This window comes from Gambusia affinis, linkage group LG01, assembly GCF_019740435.1.
Source record: "Gambusia affinis linkage group LG01, SWU_Gaff_1.0, whole genome shotgun sequence".
NCBI lineage: Eukaryota > Metazoa > Chordata > Actinopteri > Cyprinodontiformes > Poeciliidae > Gambusia > Gambusia affinis.
In genome coordinates this window covers 5,415,126-5,433,247 of record NC_057868.1, presented here as the reverse complement: position 1 = coordinate 5,433,247, position 18,122 = coordinate 5,415,126, and the positions used below count along the sequence as shown (strand labels likewise).

The window sequence follows — 18,122 nt, the reverse complement described above, 5'->3', positions numbered from 1 at the left end:
TCATCAGAAAAAGCGTTGGGCGAAGCCACCCTTGATACGTAGCTAGATAAACTGCATATTAATGTTAGCTAGGATGTGAAAAAAACAAAAATACATGCTCTCTTTCTGCCTTAAAATATGTTAACCACTAAAGGAGTAAAAATACAGAAACAGAGAACCACGATGAAACATCTATGATGACCGTTGGAAATCAAATAGAATTCTTACATGGCCAGCGCAAAGACATTATTAGTACAGTACCACTACTGTAATGTGTAAACAGTAAATTACAACTTCAAAACATACAGTAAGTTACTGTAATGCTATGTACTATACCCATAATGCAATGCAAATTACAGTAACTAATTGTAAAGATGTTTTATGTTAGTTTACTGGGCATTTTGCGGTATTTAGCTGTAAAAAATACAGTAAAGGCTAACAGTGCAAGATATTATAAATACAGTACCACTACTGCAATGTGTAAACAGTAAATTACTGCAACTTCAAAACATACAGTAAGTTACTGTAATACTATGTCCTTTACCCATAATGCAATGCAAATTACAGTAACTAATTGTAAAGATGTTTTATGTTAGTTTTACTGGGCATTTTGCGGTATTTAGCTGTAGAAAATACAGCAAAGGCTAACAGTGTATGACTGAGATCCACAGTGGCTTTTCCCTTAAAAAATCTACTGGCTTGAGTTTGTCAGCAGACAGTTCCAAGCTCCATAAAACAAGCCTGCCGCTCTCTGCCTTTGCCCAGCTTAATGGTCCCAGGGGCTGGATATTTACTAGTGACCTTTGCATTCCATTTGGAGAGTAAAAGGTTTTCTGCAGAGAAAATTCTATCAGCTTCTGCTTATTGTAGCAGCACTGTATAGGTGTGTGTCTGAATACCACAAAGAGCTGCAGTCCAAGCCAGTTGCAAAAAAAAAAGAAAAAGAAAAGAGAAGTAATGGAGAGATAGATTTAAAAGAATAAACCCTGCAGGTCAAGCAAGTATTTCAAAACAAAATTAATAGGAGAGACTGGTGGGGTTTAACACAAATTGGTAAATTCTTCTATTTTTTCCTATATTAAAAGGAAGTTAATTCAGGCTAGGAACTCACTTTTTAATTTGGTGTTTGTGAAAACGATTTGGAAATTCAGCTGCTTCACACGTTACGGCGTCCAAGTTTTCCTTGTGCTCAGCTTGGTATTCAGGCTGTTATTTTCCCTCACTGACTGGTATTTTTGCGATGCTCCATCACTGCCTTGGAACCGACCATGCATGAACCATAACGACCAGCCGGTTCACATCCGACCTTCACCGTGAGTCACACTCCATCTCCTTCTCCACTCATTTCTCCACATTAATCTTAGAGACAATTTCAGAAGAAGAAAACAGCAAACAGGAGCAGGCTGACTTTCAGTTTATCTTTTTTTATGTGTGTATGTTATTCCAGGCAGCAAATTCTACTAAAACACTTTTTTGTTTGTGTGGGTTAAACACACAAACACAAGATGATACTTCCACTGCTGGGTCTAAGCAAACTCTAATTTGAGAGCTTCTTTAGGTTTTCGAGCTGAGAAAATAAGATGTCTTCTGGAGACGCCACTGGCTGCATCTAACAGCGCCATCTGCTGAGTGAGATCAGCTAGTGCACTTGAAAATGTGAAGAAAGAATTTCAATCTCTGGCGCGTCAAAATACACCGGACTGCAAATAGGTGCATGTCGCTACATGCATTGGTATGAGCAGGGACGCCGTACTGGGGGGAAAAGTTATGACAATTCTAAGGGCCCCTGGGGGCCCTCCACAATTTATTTTTTTTTTTTTGTTCATAAAAATGTTTTTTTTTTTTTTTTAAATTGGGGCCCTGTCAATTACAAAATGAATCATATTGTATTTCCGAAAATTGTTTTTAGCAGTAAACATTCAATTTCCCCACTCCCAGACCAAAAAACACACATCCATATTTGCCCTGAACCCCCCTGGATCTGCAATGAAATGGTTCGTTCCTGTTTGGAGGGCTTCACGTTGGTGACGGTGTTTAGCAGCAGTCAGTAGAAAACAAGAACGACTGTGACAGTCCCTATGCTACTAAGAAAAATTATAAAATCAGGTTTTCTGAAAAAAAATATATATATAGTGAGAGAAAGGCAAGAGTGTCAATTTATAACCCAGTTCTTCTCCAAGAGAGGTGGGTAGACTGTGTGAGATTATCAACCATTTAGCATAGTTATTTTAGCTGCAGACTACTGTTTGTCTCCATTTCACTAGGATTTAATAAATTAAGGGGAAAAAAATACCAACATATTCATATATTGAACTCTTCCCTGTACCTTTCACAACTTAACAACAGAGGAGTCAGTCAGCAGCAACTCTAGGCCACGTCCCTTATGACCCGTCCTCTCCTAAGTGAAATTAAATCTGCAACTACTTTGAATAATTAACTGAGCTTGCTGTACTGTTTCATAACTACAATCAATTGTACTGTATGCGATTGAACTGCCATTTTTGTGTGTGCATGCCGCTTTGAAGCTAAAGTGCTTTTGAATTGACATTTGTTGTGAATAGAAGCTAAATAAATGAACTAATTTGAATTAGGTTGAAGTTTCTCCATATCCACTCTTTAAAACTCTGGAACCTTAATTTAATGTAAAAAGACAATTGTGGAGCACTGAGAACACCCAGTCTTTCTCCTTAGTCTGGGCTTTATGCTCCAACCATGGTGATTAGTTCATGTGGCTTTACACAAAGAAAGTGCTAGTTATAGTCCAGATCCTGGATACTTTGGTGAGAGGCAGCTGCTGAATCACTGAATTTAGCTTCAGTTTATTTTGATTTTTTGTAAATCTTCCTCAGAGTCTGATGAGTTTTGCTTCACAAATCCCTCAACCCCACGTTCCATTTCTTCTTGTGTACAGTTCCTTTAGTAGCCTTTTCTGACTTACCCTCTCTTGAAGGTGTAAATCTCTACAAATCAGATCAGTAGTGTTTGTAATTTTGTAGGCATCGACATATTTTAAGTTCAAGTAATATTCTTAAAAAAAATTTTAGTTCTTAACTGAAAATCAGCACATTTAAAAACAAGCTCTTGAAGTAGTTTTGATCCATAACTCCATTTTACCATTACTCATACAAATCACTGGTTCAATATTCTAATTTATTAAGATGCATCTATAAGCTGCCATGTAGTCCTTTAACTTATGGAACAAAAGCTTACTGACAGCAACTTCAACACTGAAAATGTTTATTAAAGGGTGCTACTATACACATACTATATTTCACACAAACGTTTACTTTTTTTTAAAAACGGCAAAAATGACGAAGTTTTTGAGATTTGGGGGAAATAAAAACAAAGAAAAATAAAGTGAACTGCATGTATAACAAGGGAATACAAACTCCTTTCCCTTACAAGGAAAATGATGCTAAACATTTGGTCCAAACTTTCCATGCTGGAGAACAGAGCAAACTTTTAACAGAAAACCAAACAGCATCAATTTTTAAAAATCAAACTGCTGGTTTTTAGCACCCATTAGGTAAAAATCATTAACGCCTAATACAAAAACATCTGACTTGCCCAAATATATGCCATTAACATTAAAGACATACTTCAACCAACCTCCAGGTCTTCTCCAATTAGTAGTGAGTCACCATAAAAACAAAACATTCAGTGACCCCAACATTGATCTCAAAGTAGTTTACAGATAGCTGCCACTAGGTGGCAAACTCTAATAATGTCTGAACCATTTCAATTCATGAATATGGTCAAGATTGTCCAACCATTAAATATTTTCTTAACTTGAGACTTCAGCTGGAGGAAAAAAAAGGTAAAATAAATCAAAAGTGAGTAAAATGTTTTATTGTACTTTATCAGATAATAGTGTAACAAAATTAAAAATCACATGAGAATAACTGGAAACATAAGAAGGAAAAAAATAAAGTCACTATGCAGAAAAAAAAAAGTTTCTTCAGACTTAAAAGCTGTATTTTGGTAGACATGACAAGAACAAAAAAGAAAACTCAAAAACTACATGATTAAAAACAGCTCTCAAAAAGGAAGCAATTATGCAGTCAAGAAAACACTCCGGTGGCAGCGTCACAAATATAAAAGCTAAGGTGGATTTAGTACGGGGAACATTGACCAGTAACAATTGATGTTTAGAATGGTAGTCAACAGGTTATACAGTTTGCTCCATATCTTCAATGACAATTTTTTAAAAGGATTCAGTCTCCTAAATTTACAGTTACATATTCCTCACTGCTATAATCCCATCCTTTTTGTTCTAAAAACATATTCTAAGATAATAAAAAATGTTCATCAAAACAAAGACAAGAACAGTAGAATCTTTCCCCATTAGCAAAATCACCCACAGCCACTACAGCTTCTTTTTAGAAGGAGCCCCCTACCCCCTCAGCAGTCTGGGGCCATTGTGCTCCGATGGGGACATGGATGGAGGAAACAACTGTGCCTGCTGTCTTTGTGTCATCACTGGACATGGTACAGGTGAAAGATGAGGGAGGTTTCAGGTGTGGGGAAAAAAAATGTCTGACTCAAGGTTGTCCCTGCAGTGGAGCTTTTCCTCTTGAAAACTCACGCGCTGACGGCATCTTTCTCCTTCTTATCGCTGTCTTCGTGCCAGGTCAGACGCTCCTCGTAGAAGGCTATGACTATCTGTGGGCACTTATGATTGGCCTCCTTGGCGAGCACGAGATCGGCCTCATCAGAATCTTTCCTGAAAGAAAAAATTGTAAGTTATATGCACTGTACGAGATCACCGTGATCACTAGGCACATATATAATTGTAGATGTGAAAGTTTCACTTCAGTTTAACACATAAGGCGCTTCTGAATTTACAACCTACGATTGACAAAAAAAGACACACACCATAACCATCAGATAAGGCCTTAGGCTCATGTTCTGAGATATTGCATCAACATCTGTGCTGATAAGTGCATATAAATAATGCTCTCTTATGAAGCCATTGGAGTTAACCCTACAAGAATCGAGTGTTCGAGTTCACATCCAAAATGTATGTTTCTTTACAAAGTTCTGAAGATTTTATTTTCCCCAACAACTACTTATAATGAAATGGTGTTGTAGATACATCACCATGGAAACAGGACATGCCCAAGCATGAGTGAAGATGTACAACATGTAACAACTGAGATAATATGCAGACACATAAAGCTTTATGAACTGGCTTACTGTTTATATAGCTAGACAGCTAGTTCATGCTAGTAATAAGTAATGACATAGTAAGTATCCCATGCCTTTACACCTGTACACCAGAATTAAGTCTGCAAATCTCAAACAAGTAATATCCTGGAAGAAAAAATAAAAATAAAACATAAAACAAAACAAAAAGAGACCCTTAGGATTTTATCATCACAAGTCCTCTCAGAATACATTTTTAATAATGAAAGAGCGATTAAAAAAAATCTTTAGCCGTGAATCTGAATCAGTAGTTGTTTTAGTGTCAGAAATTTTATGGAAAACATGTCTTTCAAAACAGGTCTATTTTATTTATTTTTTCTTCATTGCAGCAGGTGTGCTTTAGGTCTAACTCTTTGCTAAGAAATGCTAAGTAACTCCTTTTTTTGGGATCAAGGATTTCAGTCAGACATATTGTGCCAATTCTCCAGTCACCCAAAGATTGCTTGAATGGCTTGACCAAGCAGAAACAAAATGGCCAAGACAACATCTAATCAGACAGTTTAACTGCAAAATTTATTTTTATCTAAATGAATCCCAAAGGAATGGAGTAATCTTAACAATACAAAGGCTTCCAAAGAATATGGATAACGCGATCAACAAAACTTACCATTTCATGAGAAACATTAAGTCTCCACATGAGTCAGTTGCTCCTATGATCTTCTCTGGCTCAAGCCCCCTCTCAAAGCCACGTGCAACAAGGATTTCATCCTGAAATAAATAAAAATAATACCGCTGAAAACCAGAGATGTAAGAATTGCTTGAATTTTTATCTGCTTTCTGAAAAAGCATAACATAAAATGGACTGACCAAGATTTTTTTTTAGCAAAATCAAGTAAATAAGTTGCAATCAGTCATTACAAAAAATACAGTAACTATCAAATATGACAAACAAAATTTGTCCTGGTAATGTCTTTAAATTGGGCTCCGACACTCGGCCTTCAGGAAGTCATCACAATGTCACTCCTCTGTTAAACCTTTACAAGCGTTTTTACCAGGATTGCACGAAAAAGTAGCTGCTATAATGAACTCGGCTGACATGAGATTCCACTAGGTTTTTACTAAAGGCTGCTGGCTAGTTTGAAGGAGCTGAGTGGGGGGCAGTTGTGATGGAGGGGGAGCACTGTGAGGTGGAAGCTTGGAAATTTGGTATTTGAAGGCAGCACTCAATACCCTCCCTTACATTTTTCACAGCTGAATGGTTGCCACGAGAGATTCAGGTTTTTCTCAAACACGCATGAAAACAAAACAAAACAAAACAAAAAACAAGGCAACACTCCAGGTGCGTATTTGATGAGGGAAAAACAAAACATGGTGCAAGGCTTTCAAAAAAATAAAAATAAAAATTGATTTTACACAACACTGAATTTAAGAAGCTTTCCAGAACAGGTATGCTTGCTAAAAAAAATTAATTATTTGAGTGAACCAACTGAACTGAATGGATTCAAGATTTCACATCGAGAGACGCACAAAAAACTGATACCATACTGATCAGTTTCTTGTCATGATCCGCTGGTAAATTTACATAAAAAATTAAGAGTCAGTTAAATTAAGAGCTGCCTGACCCATAAATCACAAATCTCTAAATGAAGAGATTAATTCAGAACAAAAAGCTACATTTGACTCTCCTGTGAACCACAAAGGTGCCAATCCCACATATGCTAATGTATCAAATCAGACTCAACCTAAACGACCCAATATGTAGGATTGATTTGTGTATATACAAACATACTATGTACCTCTTTCTTTTTCTTGGGCTTACTACTACCCTCCTCATCATCATCAGAGCTCCTCTTCTTGGAGCTGCCGGATTCTTTGGAGCGCCCTGAGGGGCCGGTGGTAGATTTGCTGGCCCCGCTGCTTGGTGTAGCACTACCAGTGCTGCCTTTCTTGTAGGTCTTCATGAACTCTGATATTAGCTCAGGACAGTCCAGATTTTTCTCTGGCTCCCATGTGTTGTGCTTGCTGCAAAATATCACAGAAAATTAGTATTGGTAAGGATTGTGATAGTATTTTTACACAATTTCATAAACTGTCTCAAAAATCAAAACCAGAAACACGAAATACATTTTGTGTTTCTGGCCGTTGTTTTTTTTTAACTTACTCCGAGTACCCTTTCCATTTCAGGTAGAACTCCACCCTGCCTTTCACCACCCTCCTGTCCAGCACCTTCTCCACAACATATTCTTCCTCGTCAGAGGATGAGGATTCTTCGTCGCGAGACTTTTTGCCCATGGCACTGTTTGGAGATTAGCAACACGCTGTCTCAAGTCGTCGATACTTCCCTGTTCAAAGGGAAAATAAACAGGGCAATGGTTTAGCAAAATGTGACTCGTATGGGTATGAAAAACATATTTAAACATATATTGTTGTAAAAAATAAAACAGAATAAATAAAAACTCTAGTTATAACACATGATGCACGAATGCATTCTTGGTCGACCACTCATACACTCATTTTGTTATGATGTACAAACGAAAGCAAGCGTTTCATTGTAGTTAGTTCAGTCTGCAACATGCTAAACATGGTGAAAACTCGATGCATCAAGAAGCCGAAATCGAGAAAAATTATTTTTCTACCCCAAACATACCTTCCTAAAAGAGAAATGGGTCAGGTAGCATCAGGACATTAGCACATAAAGTGCACATTGAAACGAGGCATGATGCAGTCGTGAGCTAACCCAGCCCGTGTTAGCTTGTCATATAGCCTGACAAGCTAGCATTTAAACAAACACGTTGACTTCAGACATCAAACCACAAATCTATACTTGCAACAGCATAAGTCATGTTCATAAAGAACGTGTTTCTTACCGTCCGGGTGGAAGAAACAGCGTTTTTCAGCCCTTAACAGCAGCAAAGTACACCGTCTATTGTGAAGCAGTAGAAAGAGGCCAAACGCAAAAGCTACTTTAGCATCTAGCTTGGACACACATAAAAGGTGCTGTGCGCAGAAAAAGCGCGCGTTAAGGCGCACAATGAATGCACCCGCCCACTTTTCGATAACGTGCTCCCTTTTTATTTTTTTCTTCTTGAAGCGCTTTTGCAAAGTTCTATTAAAAAAATGTTTTGTTATTAGATACCACGCATAGTTACATTTTTACCCTTATAATACGTTTTTTTTTATTGTCTGTTCGTCGTTTCATGGTCGAGTTTAATTTTATTTAAATCTTAATAATACATCTCACAATAAACTTTGCTTCTCTTTGGCCATTTCCTAATGTCATTTCTTTCATTTGTTTACTCATATATACACAGCAATTTTATTTCTTCGTTTAAAAGAAGATAACAACAACAAAAGTGGTCGTGTTGCAAGTTTAGTAGCACTGGATGATTGCTGGGTCTATTTTGCATTCCCTTGTTTATTTTAGTGGGATTCACATTGGTTAGTGTCCACGTACTCTGAATTTCCTTTTTGTTTGTTGGAATAAACAAGGGTCTTCCTAACTCTTTTGACCTATGTGGCCATTTACATCTTCCAATCGTTTAGAATGCATAGATAAAAACTAAGTACGCTAAATCAATCTCGGAATAAAATCTGTAATTGTAACTGCTTTGAGTCTACTGACTATTTTAATGGTCAATATTTTCTTTTTCTTAAACATGAAAAAATATGTATCCTGTCTCGTGATTGGCTGTTCATAGTGATTGACAGCGTTTAGACCTATCAAAGTCCGATGTAAGCCTATGAGAGCCACAGCGGGAACTAATACCCAATGGCAGAGTAAAAAAGGCGTAACTTTCCCTATTTATTGTACTATCCAGGAGGAGTTTGATCTCGCCTGACGCAGATTTCTGCTCTGCGGTTGTTTTACCAGGAGTCTTCAAGGATAAACCTGCAAGATGTCGAAAGACGTAAGTTTAATGCATTTTTCCACCCGTTATAACTCAGAAATTATTTTGTTAGCGTTCAGACGAGTCTTAAGTTTTAATTTGATGGCTGGGTTTGGATCGCAAACGCAGCGTCCGCTACCGTTTTCCTCCACAGTAGAGCCGCCATTTTATAGCATCTGGGCCTCGTGCTCTTTTGTTCGTTTGTCCAGCTTCTTTCGGCACTTAAGTTTATTTTCATAATAAACGTAACTATCAAATTCGTTTAAGAAGTAATGAAACAACACGCCGATAGGGTTTACGTGTAATGACTGCGTTCAGGATGTAGTATATAATGTAATTCAGTAGTCGACATGCTTTAATGGCGGCAGATCCCTCCTCCGATTTTAGCTGCTTAGTGAAAAGTGGGGGTTGGGAGGGAGCTGAAGGACACAAGCGTTGTTTATACAAATTAAATCACGGTTAATAACATTTTACATAATCGGCTATCTTTTTTTTCTGCTTCAGGTCCCACGTGAGCCGGAGCAGCTCCGCAAGCTGTTCATTGGAGGCCTGAGCTTTGAGACAACAGATGAGAGCCTGCGGGCTCACTTTGAACAATGGGGGTCCCTTACAGACTGTGTGGTAAGTGTTTGTTATTTTCCCCGTATTTAGAGAAAGTTACGTTTTAGTGAATAACAATTTCTACCTTTAGGTCATGAGAGACCCCAACAGCAAGAGGTCCAGGGGTTTCGGCTTTGTTACATATTCATCAGTACAGGAAGTTGATGCGGCCATGGCTGCCCGTCCCCACAAAGTGGACGGAAGGGTTGTGGAGCCTAAGCGTGCAGTTTCTAGAGAGGTGTGTGTTGCACAAAATGCACTTCAAAACTTATTGTGATCTATAAATAACTATGAAAATGATTTATTATTATTATTTTTACTCTTAAGGACTCAAACCGTCCAGGTGCTCATGTAACGGTCAAGAAAATCTTTGTTGGAGGCATCAAAGAAGACACAGAGGAGTCACACCTTAGGGATTACTTCCAGCAGTTTGGCAAAATTGAGGTCATTGATATCATGACCGACCGCAACACTGGAAAGAAGAGGGGTTTTGCTTTTGTCACGTTTGATGACCATGATTCAGTGGATAGGATCGTCAGTACGTGCGCGTCTTCTTTATTTTCTTAAATTTTTTTTGCAGTTTTATGTTTAATTTATGCGGCTCTACTAAATTCTTTTTGTCTTCTATATAGTTCAGAAATATCACACAATCAACTCTCACAACTGTGAAGTGAGGAAGGCCCTCACCAAGCAGGAAATGCAGAGTGTAGGAATGGGAATGAGAGGAGGGCGTAACAGTGGTGGGAGGCCATATGATTATGACAGAGGCTTCAACCAGGGTAGGGCTTGTAAGCAAACAGTTATGTTGCTGTGACGGTAATTACAACAAACAACCTTAAATGTTGAATTAACGTGGTTTCGCTTTTATTCTAGGAGGCAGAGGCCGATATGGAGATGGTCCTAATAACTGGAACGATGGTGGTAAGTATTTCATTGTTTAAATCAGGGGTCACCAATCTCGGTCCTCGAGGGCCGGCCTCTTGTATGTTTTAGTTCTCTTTGTGGTGGCACCAACAACCTTTTCAGCATGTCAATGTTCTTCTTAGGCCTTCTAACGAGCCATCAGCCATCATCTGATACAGGTGCGTTAAACAAAGGAGAAAACTAAAACATGCAGGAGGCCGGCCCTCGAGGGCCGAGATTGGGGACCCCTGGTTTAAATAGATATTGGGTGTTTTTTAGATCACTGGCTAATAAAACTGTTGTGTCATAGGTTACGGAGGCGGTCCTGGTGGTCCTGGCGGCTATAACAACGGCGGCAACAGAGGTTATAACCAGGGCTATAACCAGGGTGGTGGTGGAGGTGGCGGCGGAGGCTACGGTGGAAACAGCTATGACAGCAATGGTTATGGTAAATAGTCATGACTTTTGAATTGACCTTTTTTATTTTATTTTTTATATGCTGTAGTTTCTTTGACATGGATTTTTAATCTCAGGTAACTGTGGAGGAGGTGGTGGCGGCGGTGGGAGCAACTACAACAACATGGGCCATTATGACCCCCAGGCCTCTAACTTTGGCCCAATGAAGAACAACTTTGGCGGTGGCGGCGGCGGCGGCGGTGGCGGCAGGAGCTTTGGTAAGCCTCCAGAGTTGACGCAGCTGGAACAAGTTTAGCACAGGTACTACCGAGCTTCTGATGACCTTAATCTTGTTATTTTCAGGTGGCTACGGAGGTGGCTCTAACAATCCCGGTGGCTATGGCCGCCCAGGACGATTTTAAAATAAGTGGTAAGCCTCTGTCCATGTATTTCAGTTTGTATTTTGTCAGAAAACCAGAGTTTGTCATTGCAGGAAATATTTGAGTAGCGATAACGTAAAGCAAATAACGTAAAGCAAATACACTCTGGACGTCAGGTCGTACAAAGTCAGTGTATAGTTAACAATGTTGTTCCATATTGTTCAACAGGACTGAGTACTTAGGAGAGGAGAGCAAGGAGAGGAGAGCAAGCGAAGTGACAGGGCAGCTGCAGGTTTACCTCCTAAATCTGCTCAGCCAAACAGTTGTGGCAGGTTACAGCTGCTACAAGAAGAGATGTACAGTAGATAAATCATGGAGGGCCTTCAATTAAACTTTTGTGTCTTCTGTTTTTTTTTCATCAAAATGTGTTTATAAAAAGCATTCCAATGAGGGTTTTATGTTTATCTTTAAGTCTGGCTTTTATTTGTAACTGCATCAAATCAATCTGAAATAAAACACCTTTCAGTTTTTTTAAGTCTTGTTAGATTCTTTAGTGGTCCGGGTAAGGGAGGGTGCATTACTAGATGCAGAGTGGGGATGAGGACAATTCTGAATGTGAGGCGTTTGAGAAGGGAGAAGATCACTGTATCTACCATTGTGGTTGAGGAGTTGTGGACAGATGCTATCATCATAAAGAGGCCATCACTTGGTACAAACCCTACCCTGATTTCAACAAAGATCATCTGGAGGATGCTAGCTTACATGCAAAGTCTGAGGCTAGCCATGGGAGCAAGCTGAGGGAGAGAAGTAGCAAAGCCATCGCCAGGATCATTGAAGCAGGGGAGAGTGAGAACAGAGTCCTGAGGCTAGCTGACAGCAGCTACCAAAGGGCTTAAATGCTGACCGTAGGTAAGACCAGACTTCTCAACTACTGCTAGTAAATCTAACCTTTGAATCGTAGCTGGTAGTCAGTTATATAGCCACCAATGGCGTAAACTTAAGTTTGCATTTGCTTCAGTCTTGATGGTAAAATTGACCTCTGTAATTGTGAATGGAGGTCAAATCTGTTGCATGCATTTATAAAAAAAAAAAAAAAAATTAAGCATTGCTATTTTTGTAACTGTCATTTTTCTACTTTTTTCAGAAAACTTTATGGTCCCTGAAATGTGACTTCATTTCCATGACAATGACTCACAGGTACAAAGAAAGGCTTGTATTAACATTTGCATTTTTATTACAACAAAATGACAAAACATTGTTTTGTTTCCCCAACAGGTTAACTGGACAGTTGTGCAATGCAGAAGTGTTTTAACTTCATTGAAGAGTGGAGTGCAGATTTTATTTTTTTTTTTACATCTCTTTTTTTTTTTTTTAATAAATTTTTATACATTTTAAATGATTTGGTTTTAGTCATTTTTTTTTAAGGAGCAGAAAATGTTTACAGTTACGTTTGGCAAGTTTACTCAAACTGTTGCAAAACTCACAAGCAAGTCGTTTAGTCCACTTGCTGGACTGAAATAGTTTAACATTGGTCTCTCTTATCCATTGAATGAGGTACCAAATAAATACTTCCATCAGGAGTTTGTTGTAAAGAATATTCATCTATGGAGTAAGGCTGGCCGTCTTCATCTCGTAAATGAGAGAAAACGTCCTTGTAGAGGTCTGTGAGTCGGCATTTGATGAAAGTCAAGCTACGTTGGAACTCCAGCCGCTCCTGTGCCAGATGTTCTCTTTGGGCTTGCAGGTGGTTCAGCTCTCTCTCCAAGTGAACAATGCTCTCCAGCTTCCTCTTCCTGCAGTTCTGTGCCGCCACCTTGTTCTTTCCTCTGCGCCTAATGTCTCTGACCAGTGCGAGTTGAGTGTCTGTCAAAGTGTACTGTGTCAAGAGCTCATTGAAGTCATCCACAGGGAGATTGATGATCTTATCCAAGGGGAAGGGAATCTTCAGAGCCACAGCCTTGCGCTCATCTCTGCTCAGAGGAACAGGAGTGGAGCTGCTGCCTTGTGACTTTGTGTGCATGCTGTATGAGCTCCCTCTGCTGGTCACTGTTGCATTGCCGTATAGATCAGCGGTAACGGGCTGTTTCAGAGGTCGAGGATTCGTAGAACAAGTTTGTGAATGAGAGTAATTGGGTTGAGGTGAAAAGTAAGGTGCGTGTCCACCTGAGTGTAGATATGGGAGAGTTTGACTCTGATAGTCCATTGGATAATGCATGTGGCCTCTTCTGCCATGCTCAGTCATGCTTTCTGGTTCACATTCACTATATTGTGTTCCCATATCAATATTTTGGTAACCTGGTCCACCTCCGACTGGATTGTCTGGAGAAGCCAAAGGTGGGCTGGATCCCAGTGAGAGACCTGAATCTGATTCCAGATCATCCCCAGAGCGAACATGGGCGTTTTGCCCCAGCGTAGTCCACAGCATGTGTCGACTTAAACCCTGAGAGATGTTGTTGTTTGGCCTTCTATGACCCTGAGCGGTACCTGCCATGTTTATAAGAGACGGCTGAGCGTGGGGCGAGATGGGAAGCATTCTGTGAGGCAGCTGTGAATCTACATTTCCATACGCCGCATCTGTGTTGTTGTTGAGACGTTGGCAGGCAGGAACTTCTTCAGAGTAACATCCCTCGTAAGTGTCAGCAGTGCTCAGCTCACAGGCGGCAGCAGGAGGAGGTTCTGAATGGGACTGAGTCATCCCAAACTCTCCAGCGGGGGCCATAGGCTGCATGGATTGATAATGTGCAGCTTGGTAGGAGTTTCCACTTTGGACTTCGAATTCCTGTAATAAAAGAGCAGAGTTATTAAAGGCAAGCAGAACTACGCAGTTTTCACCCTCGGCTATACAATCCTGCCTGTTCTATAAAATAATGTATAACGTTTTATTGTATCTCATCAGCAAGATGATTTAATAGTTTCATTTTGGAAATATGTCAAATTGTCACCTTATTTGAGGATGTATCAATTACCATATGAAGTTCTATAGAAAAATGTTAACATAGTATTTTTGAAAATTGTTAAAAGGAATTATTTAGTGACACATTGGCCCTTTAAATTATGCTGTGATTTCAGATGACAACACATTTTCTTAAACATGATAAATATTATCCACGCACATACCTAAAATTGCATCCTCTCGAAATTTCATGAAATTTGTAATACAAGTTCAATTTTGTTTTTTTCTTTTCTTTTTTGAAGAAAGTTGTAAGCTGCAGGATCACAACTCTAAACTATGTAGCTTCTTTCAAGTGACTCGGCGCTTTCTGGTTTGCTTTCCTCTCCGATGACTGTTTCATCTAAATGTTTTCATTTCTTGTATTTGGAGACCTTTATCATAAAATTTATGGAGCATTTCTAAGAATTTTTGAAAATATCCTCATCTGTATTATTTATTTATGTTTTTATTATTATTTTTTTTTAATCACGTAGAACTTTATTCATAAACATTCCTACAAATGCACCAACCTTTATCAATAAAATATTTTTAATTAGAGATTAGATTTATAAAGTGTTTTAAACATTTGATAAAATGCATGACATTTCTAACTTTAATCATATCTCGATGTCATTTTCAATAATTGAATTGTTGCCTTGCAGGGAAAAGGTCCTCTGTTTAAATCATGACCTGGGTCCGTCCCAGATAAGTTTTGTATGCTCTCTACATGCATGTGTGGGTTCTCGGGCCTCTTCATGGTCCAGGTATATGCATCAAAAGTTCGCCTGTCGTCTAAAATGCCACTAAGTGCTAACATGACAAGGCAGGCACCAGTGCACTTTCTCACGCACATCATCTAACTTCATCAAATATTACTTCTTATTATGTTTTTAGCAAGTGATAAAAATATGTATGTATTTTCTTTACAACAAACTCCTGATGGAAGTATTTATTTGGTACCTCATTCAATGGATAAGAGAGACCAATGTAATTCTTTGTGGCTTTCAACAGTGTTTTAGGCAACTCACTTTGGGGAAAAGACTCTAGCAGTTGTCACATTTAAAATACACGCTGTAGGATTTAAGGCTCTGGTTGCTGTGATGCTTTGCAAATAACATTTCTACAAGCTGCACTTCCCTTTTTACTTTGCGTATGTAACTGTTGTCTTACGTTGTTTTTCTGATTATTTCTTTTAAAACGACAAAAACCCTGACTGATTTTCACAAAAATTGCGTTTATTTTGTTCTAGTTGTTGACAAAGTTAAGACATTTTGTCATAATTTATTAATTTGTTGAGCAAATATATATCATATTAGTTAAAACAAGTATATAAAAAATACATATTTACATATTTAATTGATAATGGTTATGTCAATGGCAAGTAAGGTATAAAAAAATGTAAGGAATTTATGGTACAAAACCGCTTAGTTTTTTATTTTTTATTATTGAATTTGACTTTGTACATGTAGAAAAACGCTTTCTTTTGCATGCTCATTGTGTTCCGCTTCAACTACTAAATACTTCTTTAATCTTTCCGAGGCGGCCCATTTGCTCACAGATCTGTAATATTGGTACAGATCAGAATTTTTATTTGTCGAAAGAGAAAACTAAGAAAAAAACTAACCATTTCACTTACTTTTAATTAACACTTTGTTGTGCCCTCTTGTCACAAAAGTAAAAATAAAACTGCACAGCAAAAAAAAAAAAAAAAAAGCTAATTTTTATACCACATGTTAGAAGGTAGAAAAATCACCATGTTTGTTTGTTATTAAAAGATTACTAAAGAACACAGATTATTTTTGGAGGTTTTCTTTACCTGGAGCTCAGTGATGGCCATCAACTCCTGCCAAGCCATGTCCATCTCCATGTCCTGCGGCGGTCCATGAGGCCTGACTCCATTAAAATTAGCAGGCATGGACAGCCCCCCGCACAGCCTGCCTGGAGTAGCCACCACCTTATATAGCAAAAGACAACACTTGTAATAATAAACAAAACACATTATTGAACTCTTTTAGGCTACAGCATACACTGAGTTGCCTGTTTATCATCTCATCTCAGGACCTACCTCACAGCTTCTCCTCAATGGGAGAACATAGTTGGCCGTTGAGCACATTTAGAAGAGCCTTTCACTGGTCCACCTGGTGGAGACACATAACCATTTGTTACAGTGATCTGCTGTCCTCTCGCCACGAACTGTTAGCTGACAGCACGCTGCTCCACGCACATCTCAAGGAAATTACACATCTGGTACCCTGTCAGTTGTAAATAAAAGACTGTTTGGGTGTCTTATAAAAGTTAATTTCAGTTGAGTTGACTCCTCCTATCAGCTGTTCCAGTGTGCAGCAATGCCAAGCCCTGATAACACAATCTGCGGGAAAACAGCGTGCTCTGAAAAACAGAGTAAGGACAGATGGCTGTTTGGGAAATTTAGCTCTTGATTATTCCAAAATTTTCAGGTTATTAAAGTTTATCTGGACGCCATGGAAGGAGATCATCTGTAAATTGTTTTTCCAAGTTCGTCACATCACAGTAAAGTAGATGGATCCATCTACTTTACTGTTTGGGGATTCCTTGTCTTAAAGATATGACCAAAAAATAAATAACTTATTTAACAGCAGACAAAACCTGTAAAGAGCACCAGTATGACTTGAACATTTCCTTGTCATAAAAAATTATCAAAAAAGTTTAAAGGAGTTGTATTAGTCTATACTATACCATACCACTGAAAAATTGCTTTCTAAAATATTTTCAAAAATACATATTTTTGAATTTCTATGCAACATTAAACAATTTCTGTTCATATTTGGCATTACAGTAATTGAGCTAATCTGTTCTTCCTACCTAAAAGACAAATAACAAAGGCGCTTGTTATTGTGATTGAATAATTTATTGAGATAAGATATATCTAAATTTGCATCTACGATTACAAATTATAAATAATTTAATATGTTAATTCTGTGCATTTTTATCCAGTCAAACATTTATTTATTTATTTATTTATTTATTTATTTATTTATTTATTTATTTATTTATTTATTTATTTATATCATTAGTACTTTCATCATGAAACAGATGATTTTATGGGCTTTACTGCAATAATTGTAAATATTGAGAAAAGTATAAGTGGAGATTTCTTAAACATAAAAAGTCAAAATTAATTTATTCATTCATTCATTCATTCATTCTATGTTTGTCTTATTATCGCTTTGTATTTCTGTTAGCATTAATGTATACATTCAAGTAAGCACAAATGCACTTTTTAATATACATCATTAGAATTTCTTTGAAGCATTAGTGCCCAGTGCCGGGTTTAAGTTATTTCACAATGTGCAATAATGTGAAGTAAGACATTTAACAAATGTGTTGTACAGTAAACATTGCTGTTTTCATTACAAGTTTCCTGTTCTCTTTGGTTGTGTGATCAAAATGTACCTACATAGAACAAGAAAATTTAATTTAGTACGTTTTACTTGTTTAAACATTTGGATTAAAATTTTGTACTCCTTCAGTTGAAATTGCATTTGCTGTGAGGAGTACATAGTTATATCATAGTTATGCAATAAGTTCAATATAAAAGATTCTCCAGCCTAATCACAATATTTTATTTTTAATGTCTACACACAGAAATGTAACATGTACAAATTTTAAATGACATTTCTGGAGAACTTTGAAATAAAATATTTCTCTAAAAACAGAAGGAAAACATAAATAAACATACCTGAGCAACATCTTTGTCATCTTCAGCAGGTGATGAGGAACAGCAAAGACACTTGTGTCAGTCCTGGAGGTGAGCACAAGAAAATTACTCAAAGCCTTTTTGACGAGGGCAGGAGGTGTGACACGTGAGGCCTCTTGTTCTACCTCTTCTCTTACTGTGAACCTCACTGTTAGGCTGCACAT

At 38.0% G+C, this 18,122-nt stretch overlaps 3 protein-coding genes across 7 annotated transcripts; 1 reads left to right on the top strand and 2 right to left on the bottom strand.

Annotated features, from left to right (window-relative positions):
• Window positions 1-3,199: 3,199 nt before the first annotated feature.
• Window positions 3,200-8,168, bottom strand: cbx5 (chromobox homolog 5 (HP1 alpha homolog, Drosophila)). The gene is made up of 5 exons (XM_044111685.1): window positions 7,992-8,168; window positions 7,286-7,466; window positions 6,921-7,146; window positions 5,792-5,892; window positions 3,200-4,702 (listed from the first exon to the last, which is right to left on the bottom strand). The coding sequence occupies exons 2-5, from the start codon at window positions 7,414-7,416 to the stop codon at window positions 4,561-4,563; spliced, it is 600 nt and encodes a 199-aa protein (XP_043967620.1). The 5' UTR covers window positions 7,417-7,466; window positions 7,992-8,168; the 3' UTR covers window positions 3,200-4,560.
• A 733-nt stretch (window positions 8,169-8,901) lies between these two features.
• Window positions 8,902-16,013, top strand: hnrnpa1b (heterogeneous nuclear ribonucleoprotein A1b). Of its 4 annotated transcripts, XR_006370190.1 has the most exons (12): window positions 8,902-9,032; window positions 9,516-9,632; window positions 9,703-9,849; window positions 9,939-10,149; window positions 10,244-10,390; window positions 10,485-10,532; window positions 10,658-10,693; window positions 10,825-10,962; window positions 11,048-11,188; window positions 11,274-11,340; window positions 12,435-12,487; window positions 12,566-16,013. XR_006370190.1 is itself a non-coding variant. In XM_044111661.1 (11 exons), exons 1-10 carry the CDS (start codon window positions 9,021-9,023, stop codon window positions 11,330-11,332), a joined length of 1,056 nt encoding a protein of 351 aa, XP_043967596.1. In that variant the 5' UTR covers window positions 8,902-9,020; the 3' UTR covers window positions 11,333-11,340; window positions 11,519-11,825. The 4 variants fall into 4 exon arrangements, 2 of the variants coding, with proteins under 2 accessions (XP_043967596.1, XP_043967605.1); XR_006370193.1 differs by lacking the exon at window positions 10,658-10,693; XM_044111661.1 differs by lacking the exons at window positions 12,435-12,487; window positions 12,566-16,013 and adding an exon at window positions 11,519-11,825.
• nfe2 (nuclear factor, erythroid 2) lies at window positions 12,502-18,122 on the bottom strand. Of its 2 annotated transcripts, XM_044111651.1 has the most exons (4): window positions 17,941-18,122; window positions 16,288-16,360; window positions 16,039-16,176; window positions 12,502-14,069 (listed from the first exon to the last, which is right to left on the bottom strand). In XM_044111651.1, exons 2-4 carry the CDS (start codon window positions 16,333-16,335, stop codon window positions 12,813-12,815), a joined length of 1,443 nt encoding a protein of 480 aa, XP_043967586.1. In that variant the 5' UTR covers window positions 16,336-16,360; window positions 17,941-18,122; the 3' UTR covers window positions 12,502-12,812. The 2 variants fall into 2 exon arrangements, with proteins under 2 accessions (XP_043967586.1, XP_043967578.1); XM_044111643.1 differs by lacking the exon at window positions 17,941-18,122 and having other exon boundaries at window positions 16,288-17,218.

Coding starts and splice junctions, on each gene's coding strand:
- hnrnpa1b (XM_044111661.1), top strand. Junction 9,633..9,702: donor GGTCCCTTACAGACTGTGTG/GTAAGTGTTTGT, acceptor TTCTACCTTTAG/GTCATGAGAGACCCCAACAG. Junction 9,850..9,938: donor AGCGTGCAGTTTCTAGAGAG/GTGTGTGTTGCA, acceptor TTTACTCTTAAG/GACTCAAACCGTCCAGGTGC.
- cbx5 (XM_044111685.1), bottom strand. CDS start 7,416: ATGGGCAAAAAGTCTCGCGACGAAGAATCCTCATCCTCTGACGAGGAA. Junction 7,147..7,285: donor AAATGGAAAGGGTACTCGGA/GTAAGTTAAAAA, acceptor GATATTTTGCAG/CAAGCACAACACATGGGAGC. Junction 4,703..5,791: donor TTAATGTTTCTCATGAAATG/GTAAGTTTTGTT, acceptor TTTTTCTTTCAG/GAAAGATTCTGATGAGGCCG.
- nfe2 (XM_044111651.1), bottom strand. CDS start 16,335: ATGTGCTCAACGGCCAACTATGTTCTCCCATTGAGGAGAAGCTGTGAG. Junction 16,177..16,287: donor CATTGAGGAGAAGCTGTGAG/GTAGGTCCTGAG, acceptor TTGCTATATAAG/GTGGTGGCTACTCCAGGCAG. Junction 14,070..16,038: donor TGGCCATCACTGAGCTCCAG/GTAAAGAAAACC, acceptor CTTTTATTACAG/GAATTCGAAGTCCAAAGTGG.